Source organism: Pteropus vampyrus, unplaced genomic scaffold (genome assembly GCF_000151845.1).
Source record: "Pteropus vampyrus isolate Shadow unplaced genomic scaffold, Pvam_2.0 Scaffold123, whole genome shotgun sequence".
Classification (NCBI taxonomy): Eukaryota; Metazoa; Chordata; class Mammalia; order Chiroptera; family Pteropodidae; genus Pteropus; species Pteropus vampyrus.
This window is the reverse complement of record NW_011888904.1, coordinates 5,013,087-5,033,602: the sequence shown is the minus strand read 5'-3', so window position 1 is coordinate 5,033,602 and position 20,516 is coordinate 5,013,087. Positions and strand designations below refer to the sequence as shown.

The 20,516-nt window shown below is 38.3% G+C and overlaps 2 protein-coding genes across 4 annotated transcripts; one reads left to right on the top strand and one right to left on the bottom strand.

The window, feature by feature from the left end:
* Positions 1-4,702: 4,702 nt before the first annotated feature.
* Positions 4,703-16,457, bottom strand: ZNF189 (zinc finger protein 189). Of its 3 annotated transcripts, none has more exons than XM_011366278.2 (3): positions 16,129-16,457; positions 15,306-15,432; positions 4,703-7,684 (listed from the first exon to the last, which is right to left on the bottom strand). In XM_011366278.2, exons 1-3 carry the CDS (start codon positions 16,159-16,161, stop codon positions 5,964-5,966), a joined length of 1,881 nt encoding a protein of 626 aa, XP_011364580.1. In that variant the 5' UTR covers positions 16,162-16,457; the 3' UTR covers positions 4,703-5,963. The 3 variants fall into 3 exon arrangements, with proteins under 3 accessions (XP_011364580.1, XP_011364581.1, XP_011364582.1); XM_011366279.1 differs by having other exon boundaries at positions 5,102-7,684; positions 15,306-15,390; XM_011366280.1 differs by having other exon boundaries at positions 5,102-7,684; positions 15,306-15,387.
* Positions 16,458-16,649: 192 nt separating this feature from the next.
* MRPL50 (mitochondrial ribosomal protein L50) lies at positions 16,650-20,275 on the top strand. Its single transcript, XM_011366277.2, has 2 exons — positions 16,650-16,805; positions 19,321-20,275. The coding sequence occupies exons 1-2, from the start codon at positions 16,714-16,716 to the stop codon at positions 19,706-19,708; spliced, it is 480 nt and encodes a 159-aa protein (XP_011364579.1). The 5' UTR covers positions 16,650-16,713; the 3' UTR covers positions 19,709-20,275.
* The last annotated feature ends 241 nt before the right edge of the window (positions 20,276-20,516 follow it).

Genomic DNA, 20,516 nt, shown 5'->3' with positions numbered 1-20,516 from the left:
ATGCTGGACATCACAAGATGGCAAAAAGGAAAGGAACTCTTAGAAAAGGAACTGCTATTGTGTAAGAAAGAAGATAATACCTTGAAGGCATAAGTGTCAGAAGCCAAAGCCACCAAAAATTACTAAATGCTGGAAGGAATAAAAATAATTTGTTTTTTGCTCTGAAGAGGGAGGATGTGAGAAGGAGAGTAGGAGTAGAGAAAAGAAAGAGGAGAAAAGAGGAAATGAGAAAAGAAGAGGAAGAGAGAAGGCAGGGAAAAACTAGGGCTATCAGGAATTGTGGGGAGGTGACTAAAGGACTTTTGAAAAGGGGAGAGATTTCAAGCAATCTAAAGATATGTGTCTTCTTGATAGAAAGCCAATTTTCACGTGAGTCTACATCATGCTTTACAAAAACAAGATAATGAGATGATTCATCATTCATAATGTGAATTTAGCAGATGTCAACTGTAACAACGAGAATATAAGCCTCTAGAAACTTGCAGAAATCTTGGAGCAGACTTTAGGCAAAGCAGAAATGGGACTTCAAGTCCACCTGACTTAGCTCCCCTGGAGTGAAATACTCCACGTGATGTCTACATTTCACTCACAGCAACAGCAGAGGAAATTGGGGTCCAGTGTGCAAAGGAAGTTGTCCAAGGTCACATAAACGGTAGGTGAAACTTAAACTAGTGTGATTTTGCAAAGTCCTCTTGGAAGGTAGTATTCACAGTGGTGAAAAGCATAGATTCTGGAGTCAGACAGTCTAAGTTCAAATGCCGACTCTGCCACTTACTAGCCATGTGACCTTGGACTTATTACACAACCTTTCTGTGGTTCAATTTTTCATCTCCAAAATAAAGTACAGTATCACAAATTATTGAGAAATTAAATGAGTCGATAACGGGTTCCCTATCCACAACTCTGAAATCCAAAAAGTTCTGAAAATCAAGTTTACAGCAAATTATTTGGTGGCAAAACTTGACTCTAGGCTGTCATCTTTATTCCACTTGATGAGATATAGAGGTATTAAATGTCTGATTGTAAGTGACAACTCAGACCTTGCAGAGCTATATAGCATAAGCACTATATTTACTCTCTAAACTCTGAAAAATGCTGATTTCCAAAATACATAGTCCCTCAAGGCCCTCAGATAAAGAATTGTGGACCTGTCCTTAGAATAATATCTGCCATACTTCTAGGGTAAAAGATACATTATCCATTATCAATAGAGCTGAACCATTCATGTAATGTTGCCAGTTCCCTACCTAAGCCCATTTTCTAGAGAGGATGAGTTAAGAGATAGGAGTAGTGGCAAGCTCAACACTGCCAGTCACAGCTCTCTTTCCATTACCCAAATAAACATGGTTTTCTGACAGTCTGTTCCAAGCTTCTTAAAATAGCCTCACAGTACTGGGCATCAATGCATGTAAATATATGAAAATCAGTCAAGAAGTATCCATTCAGCACCTACTGTAATGTCAGCACTATAAAGATACTATATGGTCCTTGTATGCTTACCATTGAGATGAGGAAAACAAGGATACAGTTAGCAAACAAAATGGTACACAATAATGTGCTAACCTGCAGTGGCATAGCCCAGGTGGTGAGATGAAAAGGGAAGGAATGCTTTACAAAGGAAGGATGAGTTGCGGGCACTTTATTGCTTGTTATATGATCTTGGGAAACATACTTAGTCTCTCTGAGCCCATTTCCTCATCTGTAAAACAGGACTGTTGTGAGTTAGCAATATTTTATGTCCAGTGCCAGATACATATATTTTTTCCTTGTCAGTTTATAGGCACTTGGGAGTGAAGATGAATTAACTGTGTCCTGACTAGTGTACAGATTATATAGGCTGAGGAAACTGTGGGAAGTTTAGAATGGTGAGACCAAACGGAGTGGCACAGTGGAGGAAAAGGGGAACTTGACAGAGATATTATGGAAAGTCTTGCTTTGACATACTGAGAAATAGGGAAATGTGAATGATTTTTGACAGAGAATAACATAATAAAAGAGTATTGCTGAAAATTATTTTTTAGAATGTAGAGGATTGGGAGGAAATTGGGAACCAGCTAAGTGTGTATAATAGCAATCCAACATAGAGCCTAATGCCTTGTTGGTGGAAGTTGGTGAGTGGACATGACATCATTAGACTGGGGAAAACAACAAAACTCTCCTTTTGCAGCATAGTGATTTGCCATCCTAATAAAGTCTTCATTTTATTCCAACTAGAGAGGCAAGTATTAGAACAAATGAATATTCAAAATAATTCTACATCTACTTTTCAAAAAGAGGCTCACATACACACACAGAATCAGCTCTTTGAGCACAATGACATAATGAAATATAGAACATCTCCTAAACATAGCATCAATTCTTGTGGCAGCCAGAACAACGAGGGCTGGACTGTAGCCCGAGGGCTCCGGTGTCAGAGAAATATACCCTGCTCTCAAGATATCCAAGGTCAAGGTATCTTTCTGTAGCCACTTACAACTTTTCCTTGGCCTGCTCTGGTTATACCCTGGGAGAATTTACAGGCCAAAGAAGTCAGAGTGCATGTCTTGGTTTCAGGGATGCAATGGCTGTCATGTGATGTGGAGATCTACCCTAGCCATTGGACTAACATGAGATGAGTGTTCTTGAGAACATGGCTCCTCAACTGGAAATTGCACAGGCAGAAGGTAGAGATATGTACTACATTTATTTAAGCAAAATGTATTAAAACTCAGTTCTTTGGAAAGTTAGGTGATTTTCCCCGTCTTTACCCTATGGAATACATTTGGCTTACTATTCACTTCCTCAAGTCTCCTTGAGAATAAAGGACTGCTTGATGCAACTAATACTTACGGTGTTAATATAGTACCTGGTATGTATTGAAAAAATACATATTGACATTGTACCATTTGAGCAGTAAATACGTTATTCTATTTGTTCATGCACCGTGGTTATAGAGATGGCCTTAAAATCAATCCACCCACCCCCACCAACCACCCAAGGCCACCACTTTTGAAGGAGGTAGAGAAGATGAAAGGTATCAGATACTAATTAGGAACAGTAACTTTTAAAAAGTGATTGGAATATCTGGATAACGTTGAAATTTATAGTGTAAGCAAGTATGCTCAACTGCGTATGCTGTGTATACCCTTAGATGTGCTGATGACATCTTCCTTTAGGACAGATGAAAGTGAAATGCCGCACTCAGAGAAATGGAGTATTTATATATATATTTTTTTTCACACCAAAGACGTCTCTTTGCTTGTTTTAATGTTATCCACTGTGATGGTTAATTTTGCTTCAACTTGACTAGGCTAAAGGATGCTGGTAAAACATTATTTCTGGATTTGTCTGTGAGGGTATTTCTGGAAGAGATCGGCACTTCAATCTGTAGACTGAATAATGATCTGCTTCACCAATGTTGGTGGGCGTCATTCAATTCACTGAGGGTGTGAACCAAACAAAAAGATGGAGGAAGGGCAACTTTGCTGCCTAAGCTGGGGAATCCATTCTCTCCTGCCTTTGGACATCAGAGCTCCTAGTTCTTGGGCCTTTGGACTCAGGCTGAATTATACCACTGGCTTTTGTGGTTCTCCACTTTACAGACAGTATGTGTGTGACTTCTTGGCCTCCCTAATTACAAACCAATTCCTAGTCTTTCCCTTCTCTGTCTTTCCTATCTGCCAATCAATCCTGTTAGTTTATTGGTTTCTCTGAAGAACCTGAATACATCTATTTTGCTTTTACTTTTTCTTTGAAAATTGTTCCACGTGTTATTCCCACAAAGAATTTCAGTAATTCCATTAAAAGTTCAGTCCTTTACTTCAGCTGGGCCCTGAACAAAACCCACAAGCCCTCCCCAAGTTTTTGTTTGGTTCTCTTCATTCTCCTCACTGCTACTCTAAACCTTTAGTATTGATGAGGCGCTTAAATCTTATCCACGGGTCCATCCCTCTTCCTCCTGATTCTCAAAACATGATTATTTCTTGAAAATTGGTTATCTCAAGAACATCCTATTTCCCCCAACTAAATCTGTCCTCTTCCTTTTACTCACAAATTGAAGCCTCCAAAAAATTTTTTTCCCATTAGTGCTAGAATTTTAGCTTATCTAATAACTTAATTTTCCACTTGCTTTCCTTTATCTTCAACCTCTCCCTCAACTGACTCTTTCCAGAATGAAAAAATACTCAAATTTTTCTTTAATCTCAATGTACATCCCTCTTTATATTTACAGATGAGTAATCTACCTTTTATAGACCAGTAAAATTAAAATCGAAAAATGTTGCCAATATTTTTACCTAAAAAATTGCTATTATTTCACAAAAAGACTTTATTTTCAAAAAAGTGGGAGCAAATTTCAGAAGGTAGTAAAGGTCTTTAATTGGTTTTACAGACACTATGGTATTGTCCTACCATTTGAATGTAGAACAGTCATGAATTGGTATTTGGGAACTGATAATTTACACTCTCTTGACACTACTTAATGCCCTGGAAACTGGTTCTTCCCATATTCAGAAGCTGCTCGAATAGAACTCATTGACTTTCTAATTGTCTAAAAGACCCTCTTCAACCCTTCTTTGATGTCTCCACAGTGCTCTTCCAGGTCACCTTCCTAGAGCAGCTATCACCACATACTGGGTTTTCCATACTTCTGGATGTTCCACTCTCAGTCTGCTTCAAATCTTGCCCATCACTAAACAAAACTAGGCCTCAGGATTCTGGTTTCTTTTTTTTTTTGCTTTATCCTGTACCTAAATCTTAATTCATTGCTGTGTCTAAACACTGGTGAATTCCTAAATAAATTTCTAGCCCAGGTATGTTCCCTGTCATATCCACATCTCCATTTACCTCTGGACATTTCTACTGTCTCACAGGCAGAACAAGTGACAATTTCCTTTAAATCCTTGGTTCTAATTTTTAAACATACTAATATATTTGAAAGGATAGATTTTACACTATAGTAACAAAGAACTCTTACACAAAACAAAAAAGGTTTAATGATTAAAACAGATGAAGAGGTTTATAATAACCATTAACTAAAGGAAGCCCTAAAACCAGAAATAAGGATTTTAAACTTGCATGCAAAGTCTAGTTACCATAAAAACCAAAGCAATACCAAAATATCTCAGATTCCTAACATAAACTCCAGGTCTTTTTATTTCCAATTCTTGGCAGTCAAAATATGTACACTTTCACATGCTACTGGTAGTGAAGGAGTAAGATTATTTGTATAGCACTACAAATATCTTTCACAGATGGGAGGGCACAAAAAGAAGTGTCTTCCTCCACCTTTTTGGGCCCATCTTGAAAACAAAAAAAAAAAAAGGCACTCCCAAAGGTTCCTCGGTAACACCTTTGCTAGGTTTGTTACATAACCTTTACATGTAAAATTAATGGTCCATTCATTTCACAGATCTGGGAACCACTAGGCATTGGAACTACTTTCTTTAACTCACACGCCAAACAACTGGCTGAAACGATGACAAAAACTTTGGATACCAGTTTAAAAAAAAAGCTAGGCTTTGTTTCCTTGAAAACTTCATCTTGTGCTCAATTACCGCACTCTGGCCATGCACAGCCAAACATACCATGGAACTGAAAGAGTCACCATATGATGGTAGCAGAGGACTCTGAATGATTACTCTAGTTTTCTAGCAGTAGCTGCTCCCAGCTCCTTTGTACCAATGCAGCGTTGTTAATTCTTCCTTTATTAATTATAACCAAGAGCTCTGAGCCCAGGTTTAACCTCTCTACTGAAAGATTTGTTTAAAAAAGATGCTTAGATAAATTACTGAGTCTTTCTCTATGATCATCAAAACAAAGTAATGGAAATCTTCAAATGCCTGTGGGCAGCTGTCCAATATTCACAAAATCTGTAGAAACCATTTGCCTGAGGCCAAGGAGAATTTATCACTAAATCTGACGTTGACACTGAAACTGCACTTGGGAAGTGAGTGTCCAAACTAAGCTTAAATATTCCTCTACATTTACTGCATCCATGTAGTATGCAATTTTTGATGCTGAATAAGAGATATGCGACAATTGAAGGCCTCGCCACAAGCATCACATTCATGGGTTTCTTGAGTTTTCACCTCTGCATGGATCTTCTGATGGTTGACAAGGCTGCGCTGTTGACTAAAACTTTTGTCACACTTCTCACACTTATAAGGTTTCTCTCCTGTGTGTATTCTCTGATGCTGAATAAGGCCTGAGTTCCGGCTAAAGGCCTTCCCACATTCATCACATTTATGGGGTTTATTACCTGTGTGAACACCCTGATGTCGAATAAGATTACAAAGTTGGCTAAAGCTTTTGCCACACTGTCTACAGAGATAGGGTCTCTCACCAGTGTGGATTCTCTGATGTTCAATAAGAAACGAGCTCCGACTGAAGCTTTTCCCACATACAGTACATAGATAGGGCTTTTCACCAGTGTGGATTCTTTGATGTTGTACAAGATGAGCACTGACACTAAAAGTTTTCCCACATTCATCACATTTATAAGATTTTTCCTTAGGGAAGACTTCTTGCTGTATAACAAGACTGCAATTTGGATCAAAACTTTCCTTAGTTTCATTATAGGAATAAGTCTTCTCTCTGGTGTGGATTCTCTGATGCTGAATAAGACCTGAGCTTCTACTAAAGGCTTTTCCACATTCCTCACACTTATGGGGCTTATCTCCTGTGTGAATTCTCTGATGACGAGTAAGGTTGCAAAGTTGACTGAAGCTTTTCCCGCACTCTTTGCACTGATAAGGTCTTTCACCTGTATGGATCCTCTGATGTTCAATAAGGAATGAGCTCCGACTGAAGCTTTTTCCACATTCAATACAAAGAAAAGGCTTCTCACCAGTGTGGATTTTTTGGTGTTGTATAAGATATGTACTTAATCTAAAGGCTTTCCCACATTCACCACATTTATGGGGTCTCTCTCCAGTGTGAATTCGCTGATGTTCAACAAGTAATGAATTTCTACTAAAGCTTTTCTTACATTTGGTACAGTGATAGGGTTTCTCACCAGTGTGAGTTCTTTGATGTTCAATAAGGTGTGACTTCCAACTGAACGCTTTCCCACAGTCAGTACATTTATGGGGTTTCTCACCTGTGTGAATCCTTTGATGTTTAACAAGGCTCCTTCTCTGGCTGAAGCTCTGCTTACACTGATTACACTGGTAGGGTCTCTCTCCAGTATGGATTCTCTGATGTCTAATAAGTGTTGAGCTTACGCTAAAGGTTTTTCCACAGTAATTGCACTCATAGGGCCTTTCCCCAGTGTGAATTCTCTGATGTTCAATAACAAATGAGCTGCGACTAAAACTTTTCCCACATTCATTGCATTGAAAAGGTTTCTCACCAGTATGGACCCTTTGATGCTGAATGAAATGGGCCTTACGGACAAATCCCTTTCCACATTCTTCACATTTATGGCATTTCTCTTCTGAGTTAGGCCTCTTACGAATAATGTTAGTGTTTCCTCTGAACATTCTCTGTTCCTGGGTCAAAGATTCCCTTGGTATTTCCCATAAGAAGATTCCTCTCTGTTTATCTAACCTACCAACAAGTTCAAAAGTTTCTCTACACATGGGATCCTGGTCAATTTCACTTTTGATTCTTGTAACTATTATACCCTGTGATTCCACTTTTTCCTCAATTTCCTCAATTTCTTGTTTCACAGTTGGCTCCTCATCCTTATCTCTGTTCAAAACATCTGGAATAATAAATAGAAAACAGGAACATCAGCCAAGCTCTTTGCTAGTAAGGAGAAACTGTCAGACAAATGAGATAATTCAGATAAATTAATCTAATTCAGATAAATTAATCTACTATACCTACCAAATGTAGGTTACTACCTCACAGTATTGTTGTCAGATTAGATTAGTTCATTTACGAATAAAGCATTTAGGTCAGTACCTGGCAAAGAGTTCAAATTATATGAATATTATTACTTAGCATTAGTTATCTGATGCAATGTAATGTTTTTCTTGCACAATGGGTATGAAAAGAGTGTTTATGAGGCAAAAAAGAGTCAGTAGGAGCAAGCAGAGTTGGGAGGAAGAGCTGGTAAACCAACAGAAAATTATGCAAGGTAGGGTGGACAAAGAAATGAAACAAGTAGTAGTGGGATGAAGAAAAAATATAGGAAGAAAACAGTAGGTTCAGGAAAATTTAAAATGAGATAGCATTATTGGAATGTGAGTAGACCAAATAACTGACAAAAAGGAACACATAAAATGGTGCTGAGAAGGATAAAAAACAAAAACCAGGAGAAGCAAGAATTCATTCATTAGTAAGAATTTATTTGTTGAAATCAAAAGTATTCCACGCACTGTATAATGAAGCCATCTACTAAAAGGAATGGACCATGAATATAAATGGAGAAAGAAAATAACGTGCTAAATGTTAAGAAAAAAGCAGCTCCTATATAAAGACACAAAATGGTTTTTAACAAAAATAATGCGTTGAAGTGACATGGTGACATCAAAGTCTATGATATAGAAAGACAATTAAATATAAAGGAACAAGGTCAGAGCTAAAGAAGAAACAAAAGAAAAAGAGCAGTCTATGGTAGCTTATCACTTTACCTACCACAAATCATACCACATTCTTCGAGTATGTATGATTTCCACTCCTCTAAAGATATTAAGACCCAAGTTGGAACCATTCAGTTTCAGCTGAGAATCTGTACGACATCTGAGAAATGAAAATCTTGCATATGTTGGAGAAAAGATAACATAAAGGTGTATGACATAGCAGAGTGGGATACAAGACATGTAAGCCTGCCTCTGAATTCGTTCCTGATTTTCTCTTTCTTGATGCCTGCTGGATAACTTCAGTGGAGGATTCGATCGCTACCAAATTTATATTTAGCTTACAGCAATTTCCTTTTTAGACTTTTTCTTTTCTCTCAATTTTCTAGTCTTTTAACTGTAAAGTCATCTTTGGATTTTCTTTTCACTTACTTTGAACTAATCATTAAGTTATTTTACTCCCCTCAAGACGTATTCTCTTATTCCCCTAACAAACTATTAGAAACTTTATCTCTACTTGGGCTACTCACAGTGTCTTCTCTTAAACTCACTTTCAGTGGACTGTTTTTCCTTCACACTTATGAAAAAAGATGGGTGCACTCCCTCAACTTTCTGCCCCCTACCTATAAAATTATCTGCAATGGTACATGAATATATATTCTATTCCTATCTAAAGCTAATCCATCTACCCTCTCTAGATCCCATGTGCCTCTGGGAACTTGTTCAATTAATATAATTTCTTCTTTTTCATCAATTTGTATTCTCCACTGGCACCTTCCCACAAACATACAAATATGTCCAATTTTATCTTGAACCCGAACTCCTCTTGATGGAAGCCAAGCTTTGAAAAAAATCTTAGGTGGAGCTCTCCATTTCATAATTGTTTTCCATGCCCAACTTATTCCCATTCAATCTATTCTAAAACTTACTGTGAAATCTGGTTTTTGCATTTAAAGAAACTTCTCATTCAGTCACCAATGACTTCTGAATAATAAATAAAATGGATATTTTTCAGTTCTTATTCCACATAGCAGCATCTGACATTGTTGACCACTCCTATTTCTTGAGACTATCTGTTTTTGGCTTCTACATTATCATATTCTTCTCGTTCCCTCCCTATTACTTCTTTGGCCTTTTTCTAATACATTTCCCTCATGTATTTCTCTTCCTTTGTGAACTGGTCATCATCTGCCCTCATGTCTGTCTCCACCTCTAACCATCATCTCTCTCGAGATACCACTATCCTGAAGTCTCAAAGTAGGAAATCATCCTAGATTTGTTTTTCTTACCATTAATCAATCACCAAAATCAATGATTCTACTCTCTATCATCTACCTTTTTCCTTTTACCCTCATGACCATGCTTTTCCTGGATTACTGCAAAGGCCACCTCATAACTCTTAGCTCTGGTCTTTAGGCTGCCCCCACACTATACCTACTTCACTGAATCCAAAGAGATCTTCATGAAGTGGAATTCTATTCATGTCACCACCCGTAGATTCACCAGCACTTCATCACTTCTAAGATCAAATCAAAGCTCTTTACACTATGATATTCAGTACTTCATAACAGGGTTTCTAAGCTGCAGTTCACCCTGTTACCCACCCTATCATACAATTCTAAGTGAGCAAATTGATTGTGTTATAGTCTTCCATGTCATTTCATTGCATATCTTGCTTACTAAATGAACTCCAACATTATTTTCCTGGAAAATTCTTGGTTTCTCGTTAAGATTCAATTCAAAGCAATAGTTCCTCTACAAAGCCTTCACTAACTCCACTAGACAGATTTAGGTGTTCTGTTTTTGTATCACTAGCTCTTATCCATAACTCCATTATAGCTATTATTACATTATACTTTTAATTGTATTTGTCTCTTCACTGGATTGTAAATTCCTTGTAAAAAGGGAAAGTCTCTTACCCAGTATATATTGTTCCAGGGGTTTTACTCAAAGGAATGAGAAAAAATTATCATTGTTTATAAATAATATGTTTACCTAAAATCTCTAAAATAATTAAGTGAAATATAATAGCAATTACAAGACTAGTATATAATAAATACTGTTTCTTACTACCAACAAAAACCAGTTAAAATATGCTCTTCATAATTAACAAAAATCATAAAACTTAGGAATAAATCTAAGAATAAAAGTGTAAGATCCATAAAAATCCCCCATAAATTTTTTCTGAAGGACATAAAAGACAGTTTAAATAGTCCACCAAATTGCTAAAGAGATTCAATATTATAAGGATCCTATCTGCCTCTGGGAATTTAATTCTTCCCAAACCAATTTATGAAACTAACTGCATTTCAATCAAAATCCTATGAACCCACTAAAAAACCCCCAATGAATCTAAATTTCAACAGAAGAATGTAGAAAACTAGTAGATATATCCTGAAAAGGAATATAAATATAAAAGAATGATTCACCTTGCCAGACATACAATGTAAAATATTGCTAAAGTAAATAAAACAGCGAGGCACTGGCATAAAACTAAATAGGTCAATCAGATAGAAAGGTAAAGAAAATTAGTCAGTCTAGGCTTCCACATAAAACAGCCTAGAAATGACTACCCATTAGATCTGGGTTTGGTAGCTATAATAATCTTCTTGGGTATCTGCCATGCTTGTATTATATGCTCCCGTCTTGTGATTATAGCTAATTTGTCTAGAGTAGACAGATGACTTAAAGTTCATTTCTCCTAGGAATTTGGAATTGAAACTGAAATACCTAGTTAGTCTGAATGTGACTAGAATTGTAATCTATCAAGTCAGAAGGTAAAGCATGTGTCTTCCAAGGAGAAAGAAACAGAGCAAAAAGATAAATTCCCAACTTTCTGAGAGTGATCCAATTCCTGGTTTTAGTCCTTTTCTGAGGTCCAGTTGCAATCCTGCTCATATATTCCATGAGCTATCTATGTGCCTGTAATAACTTATCTTGTTGGCTTAAGCTAGTTTGGTTATAATCTTTAACCAGTTTTATAATAATGACAGCTGAGGGGAGAGAAAAGGCAGGATGTGGGAAAGTAGAACAAAACAGAAGTTGGCACATTTTTCCTGTAAAGGACCAGATGGTAAGTATTTTTGGCTTTGTGAGCCATGTGGTCTCTGTTGCAACTACTCAACTCTGCCACTGTAGTGTGAAAAATAATACATAAAAGAATGGACATGTCTATGTTCCTTCCAATAAAACTTTATTTACAAAAAATGGCAGTGGGATAGATTTGTCCTTTATATTATAGATACCAACCCTGCTATCCAACAGTGTATAAAAACAACTGTTTTCTTGGTAAAAGAATAGGAGAATAGGGAAGTACTTGCATTCCTAAGACTAGCACAGTGCTTGATAACTATTTACTAAATGAATGAGTAGTTGAACAAATAATTGCAGAGAGACTACAGTCAAAGAAAAGAAACAATGAATTTATGGTCTTGTTGGTATAGCAATTCACAATTGTCAAGGTCCAACATGGCTCAAGCAGACTGGAAAGAAGCCATTAAAACTGAGTTAGTAGATTTCAAATGAAAGGAATTAAAAATCAAGAACTAAGAAATCAAGCTGTCAGCTATATTATCAATGTAGTTATTAAAGGTTTTTAAAGAAAAATCAGCATGGAAAGGAAAAATATGAATGAAGAACCAAAATTACAAAGCTAAAAGAGAGCTGTGTTAAGCAACACGATGAAGTGGAAGAAAACTGTACAGTGAAACAGTTGAGTGATAGTGATCTCTCCTCAAAGGAGTTCTCATCAAGGGAATGGAGAGTCTATCGAGGAAGATAAAAAACTGTGGAGGGAGAATAAATGATGAAAAGCTATATTTCAGCTAAAAAAAAGAAAAGAGCCTGAAAGTAGATCACAGATGGGCTCATGCCATGCCTCTGTCCATATTGTACTCACATCTGCAGTACTAGGGACAGGCAAGGCTGGGTGTCTGCCTGGTTCTATCAACCAGGATATACCATATGTGTGGATAAAGCTGGCAGTGACTCAGAGACACCATGCATGGAAAAAAAAAATCAGCAGCTGATACTGCTGGAGATTGAAATGGTGTGCTGGAAACAGATGAAGCTAGAAATCTAGGCGAGGACTATATTTGGGAGGTCCTCGTATGACCTCCCAAATATAAGAAATCAAGATTTTTATCCTTTAATTTATCAAGGATAATTAGAAGTAATAAGCAGTTAACTAAGACAAAATCACTTTGGTGGCAAGAAAGAGAACATATTCAAAGAAAGGCAGGAGGCTAGTTTAAGGGCTAATGCAATCAATCTAGTCAAAAAGTATGAGTCTTAAGTTTGTTCAATTAGTCGCACAAATATTTAAGAAGCATATATGCATGGTTCTGTGCTAAGTGCTGGAGAAATCAAATGGAAAAAATATAGTTACTGTCCTCATGAAGATCAATCTAGTTAGAGAAATAACATAAAGAATGATTATAGTACCATGTGATAAATTCAATAATGAAAGGGTAATACAAGGCAGCATAGTGGAAGGAGTGCTTAGTTCTGAAGAATCCCTTGAGGTCTTAATGAATTATTTGAGATTAGTCAGGTGTGAGTTAATTATGCAGTCCTCAAAAGGAGATGCCTAGGAATTCAGCGCTTAACAGTGAAGATAATGGCAATGATGACAACAGCAATCAACATTTATATCGTACTTACTAAATGGCAGTCAGTGTCCTAAGTTCTTTACATATATTAATTCAATTAATGCGCACAATTACCCTAAGAAGTAAGTGCTATTATCATTTCTATTTTATAAAAAAAGAAACCGAGGTGCAGAGATGTAATTCGTCTATGGTTACAAGGCTACTAAGTAGTGGAACCAGGATTTTTACTTAGGGCTCCGTATTGCCTCTCTTACGCGGTGATAAAGATTTGGGATTTATCATCACATAATAGCAGCTGATGACCTGAGTGTAGATAATGTCTGCAAAAGAAAGTATAGAGACTGAAGAGAAGTTTGAGAATGTGAAGCAATGGAAGGAAGCAATAGTTTCAAATATCTATAGAGAACTGGAATAAAATAAGGTCCAAAGAGAGTCTGTTGCATTTGACAACTGGGTTATATTATTACAGACCAATGTTAAATAATTTAAGCGGAGTGGTAGAGGCAAGAAAAGGGGTTTAGAGATAATGGGAGGGAAAAAAGTACAGAAACACATTAACTATACTTAAAAAAAAGTTGGCTGTGAAGAGAGTAAAGAGCAGGTTACAGGGAGCTGCAGCAAGGAGACTGTGGCTCAAAGGAGAATTTTTACTTTTTCCTCTTTCTTTCCCCAATTGGAAGAACCGTGAACATATCTATCATCAGAATAAAGATAATGAAAAAAGAATAGAGACTGAAGCAATAAGGAAAGAAAAAGGATGGCTGATGTGTAAGTGCTTAGAGAAGTGAGAAGATAGGAACAGCCTTAAGTGTGCAGAAGAGGGGCACAAAAGTTCAGAGTTCATGGTTAGTGGCCTCTATCTTTGTGAAATAGAAGGTGAGGTCCCCTACTGAGTGACGGACCCAACAAAAACTCTTGTTTTTGGAATAGTCACCAAAAGGAATGAGCAAATAAAGGATAAAAAACTTATCGAGATGTAAAAACCCAGTGGAGACTACAAGAAAGAAAAGCCATGCATATATACAGGGAATCAATCCTTTCCATTAAAGAATTTCTCTTGCTGTGTTGCAACTCACATAGGAGAGAATAAAGACAGATTTTATAACTACTACAGGATTTGAAGTTTACAGAATGGGTAGAGCGTAATGACAAGGTGACATGAGAGAATGATGGTAATCATTCAATTCATATAGAAGTCCATGGATTAGACAAGGAGGTGAACCAGGAGGAGAAAAAAACAGACAAGTCAAGGAATAGGAAACATCATTAAAAAGAAATAGGTTTAGTAGGAAAAGAGTAGGAGAGGTAGAAAGGTAAAAAGTTATAGTAAGCTCCACTTGAGAGTATGTCTGTTTTGGTCACACCTAGTTAGTCAATAAACATCTACTACCTGAACAATTAGTCAAAGAATAAAATATTGGGTTTTAAGAGTTGCCTGTTATGACAAAATTGAGAGTATGATTACTGATGTGAGTTGCTGAATAAAATTGGAAAGCAGAGTCCCTGAAGACAATATGGTCAAGATACACTGAGGCTTAAATAATGACTGTATAACTGATGGTGTGGGTAAGTACAGAGAAGACTTTGAAACATGTGACAAAGTCTACGTATGAGGGTCCAAAAAAAAAGTTGACAAATGATAACGAAAAGGAATTGAGTGGGTAGAGCAAAACCGCTGAGGCCTCAAAGGAGAGACATTTTGTTTGAAGGTGGAAAACAAATGCTTTGGGAAGAGCACTGAAAAGCTGGAGAGCAATAACTTCTCCCTTCCAGCTTTGAGGCAAAGGATGGGGAAGGAAGAGGATGTGGGAGAATAAGCAGCCCCTGCTAGTGAAGTGGTGTCCCTGGGAAAGCGCCAGGTTTCAGTTAAGGCCAGGAGGGGCAAGGAACATTATGTGAAGAGGAACAGGGGCTCCAGAAGGCAGAGTGAAAAGGGGTGGGAGGAAAGCAGTGGGAGGATGAGCCAGGAGGGAAAGTACAGAGCAATACGGGAATGAGATTATGAAGATAGGAAGCCAGAAAGGCTTATATTTTTGGTCATTGCAAGGATGCTAGAGATGAGAGTCATGGAAACAATTAATGGCTGAAAGGTCTGAATCGGAAGTTTGGAACAAAGCAGTCCAAGTGTTCTCAGGGTCTAATTTCTAATAGCCTCTTAGATATTTTAATTACAGAAACAGCAGATTCTTACCCAGTGAGACCAGGTTTCCATAATTCTCCATCATGACATCTTTATACAAGCTTCTCTGAGCTGGATCCAGATAATCCCACTCCTCCTGGGTAAAAAACACAGCCACATCCTCAAATGTCAGCAACCCCTGAAATAGTATGATTTCTGTAGTCAGTTCTTGTTGTCTCAAGGACAATTCTACCACTGTAAGTAGCAGAAGCAATCACTTATCTGGGCCAGACAGGCTAGAAGGAACATAATAACAGTTCCAAATGGGGCCCAATTCTTGGAACAAACTGTAATAGAAGGGCACCTCAGGCTGGATCCTTGTCCTCGCTAGTAAGGAGCCAAAGGATCAAGCTTTTCTGGTGTAATAGTTATGTCCTAATATTTTAATTTCAGTAAGCTGCCCCAAGTTTCCTTCACCTTGCCGCCCCATTCCAATTCTCTATTCGCACTGGCTTGTGACCCTGTTCAATTCAATTTCATGAAGTTCTCTTAAGCGTCTATCTTGGATCCAAGCATCATGACAAACACAGAAGACACTACGGAGGGTCAAAAACGATGCCCCACCTGGAATAATTCCATTCATAAATGAGAGCGCTAGTTTGGAGCATTACTAATTTTCTGTACTTGATTTATCAAGTCGCTCTTGAGAAAAAGAAAAAAAAAAAAAAGGAGCCAGTGGGCAGTTTGGTCACGAACCGCACCCTAAAGCAGTAGGGGGTACTTCTTGCACTATGCTCGCCCTAAAGACCACAGTCTGAGAGGTGGGAGCGGGTGTGGGGGTGGCGCGGCCTAGCTTGGGTAGTGGAGAAAGAAGATACCCGGAGGGGCGACTTACCTTAGGCTCCAGCGGTGGACTCGGGGAGGCCATCTCTTGGCCAGAAATCAGGGCAGGAACTTGGGGCGGCCGCACGGAAAGGAGCCTCTCGTGAGGCCTACTGGATAGTTGGAGATTAGGCCCGACGAAGGGGAGGCCTCCAGGATGGGTCTGGCCAGGTCCTGCCTCAGTCCCCGAGCGGTCACGACCCCAGCAGCATATCAGTTGCGTTCTGTGACCGCCTCCCACCCCCTAACCCCCTCCCCTGCGTGGCTGCGCAGCATTCTAGGCCTCGCTACAGCCTCCTCCCAGTTGCTAGTTCCTCCTCCTTTCAGCCTAGTGGTGCTCTGACCGCCCGCCCCCAGACCAGAAGGCGTCACCCGGAACCTTCCCGGGACGCCCCCCAACTACAACTCCCGTCATGCTCCGCGAGAACGTTACGGTCCAGACTCTGTCGGCAATGCAGACAAAGACTACATTTCCCGGCATGCAAAGGGCGAGTCACAGAAAGAGAGAACATCCGCCACTAAATTGACACGTGATTGGATAATCTTGGAGCGTCCCTGCCGGCCTGGTCGGAGCTTTATCCGGTAGCTGTCCTCGGAGATGGCGGCTGTTTCAGGGCTGCGTTTTACCAGAAGAAGCCTCACGTGGATAATCGCAGGGACGCCACGCAGAGAATTTTGGTCTCGATTCAGGTAAAGCGGAAGGTTAGGTGGTGGATCACATTCACGGAAAGTAAAGAGAGAAACTGAGAAGGAAGAAGGGACGAACTGAAAAGAGTGTTGTGCCATTAAGACGGGACTCAAGAAAGTGCTGTTAGGGTGCCGAGTTCAGAAGCTTCAGCGCGGGTCTCCGCGAATGGTGGGGCTCAGTCACTTCTCTTCTTGGCCTCAGTTTTCTCATTGTTAACAGAACACTGTTCCCTTTCCCTGCCACTGCACTCATTAACTTAAGAAGCAAACTACTGAGTTTGAGTTCCAGCCACCAAGTGTGATGTCGGGAAACAAATGACTCCTTTGGAGAGAGCAGCTTAGAACACGAATGTGGAAGTGCTCGGTAAACTAAACTCACTTGCGGGATATTTCTAAGCAAGCAAAATTCAGCGGTGAAGTGCAACCTCCTCATTTGGTTGGTTTGTTCATTGATTTACTCAACAGATATTAAATGCCTGCTCTGGCCCAGCATTTCTCTAAGTAGAAACAAAGTCCCTTGTCAGAGCTTAAGTACTCTGACTTATGAGGAAACCGAGGCCCTACAGAGAGAAAGTATTTTTCTAAAAGGCACAAGTTAACGGCAGAGTTAGATCTAGAGTCTGGGTCTCTTCACTCCCCATTTACTGATTTTCCCACAGTACCATGTGGAATCTTTTGAAGGAAAATTTAGACTCGTGTAGTGTTAGGGCAACAAAACTTGTGGAAACCTCAGGGAACAATGTGTGCATTCCCTCTTAGTTTTCAAACAAAAACTCCTTCACTCCACAAGGATTTTTGTTATCAGCTTATGTATTTATTAGCTTCTAGTCTTTTTTGGTTACTATTTGTTATTTCTCAAATCTCCTTCAAGTTTGTTACATTCACTCATGCAACACATATTTAAAGAATGTCTACTATATGCCAGATGTGTTAGGGATATGATTGTTAAACAGACCAAATCTTTGTCCTCATAAAGCATGTGATCTGGTAGATAAAAAAAATGAACAAATACAGAATATAATTTCAGAAAGTGGTAAATTATGAAGTAAACTAGAACAGTTTAAAAGGTTACTGAGATGGAAGGAATGAGTTACACTTCATTCAGATGAGATGTGACTGGACTAGTTTGAGGAGAAAATGGCAGTGAGGAAGTAAAGACTGTAAGTATAGACAACTCTTTTGAGAAGTTTTGTTGTAAAGGAAGCTAGAGAGGAACATGGAAACTTGGAATTTTTTTCTTTAAAGGGTGGCGATGTCATAGACTATTGTGTGCCCTAGGAGTACTCAGTATATAGGGAGACATTGATAAAGAGTTGATACCGAAAGAGGGCTAAATTTCTGGAAGAGTCCGAGTGGACAAAGAGGAATAGTGTTGCAAACCATACTGTTGGCCAATGTTGTTCATTCCAGTGCTTCCAATTTCTATAGAGACGACCAGTCCCAATCTAATGCTGACTCCATGGAAAACAAGAGTCAGTTCATAAGCAGATATTTTATTAAGCACTGAAATAGTGTCAGGCAGATTCCCTCACGTTGGTCCATCAACTCAATAAGAATTATGCAAGTAGTTTTCAAAAAACCCCAAAGTCAATAAAACAGTTCTCTATATTTAGGAGTTGATAATCTAGCATGGCAGTTCTTAACTGGGGGGCAATTTTGCCCACTAGGGGACGTTTGACAATTTTTTGGTTGTCGAGACTTGAGGATAGGTGTACTACTGGCATACACATTAGTGCGAAGAGGCCAGGGATGCTGCTAAGCATCCTACAATGAACAGGATAGCCCCTCACAACAAAGAATTATCTGGTTCAAAGTGTTTATGTTTGGGCTGAGAAACTTTGATCTGGTAAGAGAAGTAGAATGTCAATAAAATGAAAACAGGTAGAATTCAGTTTTCTCTGAGAGCAATATGAAGTGCTATAGGAGAGCAAAGAAACATATTAAAGTCGTATTTGATTGAGGAAATCAGGTAAAGGTCTTTGGAGGAGACAGTTTTGTCCTAGGACTTAGAAGATGAGTAGGATTTCTACAGATAGAGATGAAAGATGGGCATTTCAGATAGGTTATAACTTGAACTAATATATGATGTCAGGAAAGTAGGAAATAGAATGTAGTTTAGTTTGTATAGGGCATAGAGTATACATAGGAGATTAGTGAAAGATGAGGTTAGAGAAGGCAGATTGGATTTGGATCTTAGAGGACTGGGAATCACAGAATGATTTACCTTCTTCACCCATCCTTGGCAATTCTTAGAGCATGGAAAATCTGTAATTAGCTTTTGCTTTTTGCATAGACAGAAAACAAAGACAAAAGCTAATTATAGGTTTTCCATGCTCTAAGAATTTACATCAGTTCAACTATAAGCTGTTTCTCTCCACCTTGGCCTGAAGAGTAGTAAGTGTGCAATGTATTTGTTGATTTAGATTGGTGGGCAAGATTGGTTCTGGTGTTTGTCAGTTTGTCAACTTCATTAATGCAGTGAACCAAAGATTCACATATTTCTTTTTGATCATTCCAGAGAAGAGAAAAAGCCAGTGGTGGCAGAGATTGTGGAAGAGGTGAAGAAAGAACCTACCCTGGTGTGCCCACCCTTACGAAGCCGAGCATACATACCACCTGAAGACCTCCAGAATCGTTTGCAATCTCATGTCAAAGAAATTTTTGGCTCATCTGCTTCTAGCAATTGGAAGGACACCTCCTTGGAAGATGGTCACTTGAAGTTCAGGTTCTTGGCACATTTAGCTGATGACTTGGGCCATGCAGTGCCTAACTCCAGGCTTCACCAGATGTGCAGTGTCAGAGATGTTCTTGATTTCTATAATGTGCCTGTTCAAGATAGATCCAAATTTGATGAACTGATTGCCAGTAATCTGCCTTCCAATTTAAAAATCACTTGGGGTTACTGAGCAGTTCAGAAGAGGAGCACATTGAAATCATTTTTTCCCCCTGAGCAAAGGGGCTGCTTATCATATCTTTTGATGCTTTGCCATGTGAAACACTGTCAGAACTGTTCTCTAAAACCATTTTTTCTGTGGAAAAATGCATCATTTTTTTTCTCCTATCATCATGATTTGACAATAGGATTTTATTTTTTTTACATTTGTTCAAACTTTTTTTTTAAAGGAATCAAGTCATTAATAATTTATGAAAATCTTCTCTTAAGGACACTAATTAACTTGGGTTTAAGATATGAAGCTACTTGTTCAGACGTCTTTATTCTTCATAGCCATAAAATAATAGATGCAAGAAAATGTTTTAATCTTTTTAGTACTCTAAACCGAAGATAGTATTATACATAATATATATACAAATAAGGAAACTTAGATATTTATAAAAGAAACATAAAAGTCTATGTTGTATATTATAGAACTTTGTTTCTTTCACAGTTTGCTTTACTGTACAAGTAGAAATAGTATAAAGTGATACTGTTCTGGGTTAATCTCTTGGAATTAAAGGAGATTTCTTGATGTGCATTGTGTTTGTTTTTTTTTTTAAGGTGAAATGTTTTTCTGCCTTGCCATTTCCTTAATTTATTCTAAATGAAAAATATTAGAATAGGTACCAACCATTAAGCACTGTGACTTTTTTTTAATAAGCGATACCAGGTTCTATATCTAAATGATAGTCTCTTCACAGGAGATTATATTTATTTCAAACCTTTTATCTTTTCTGTAACTTTTTTAAAGTGGCCTTGAGTACCCATGAGTATACACT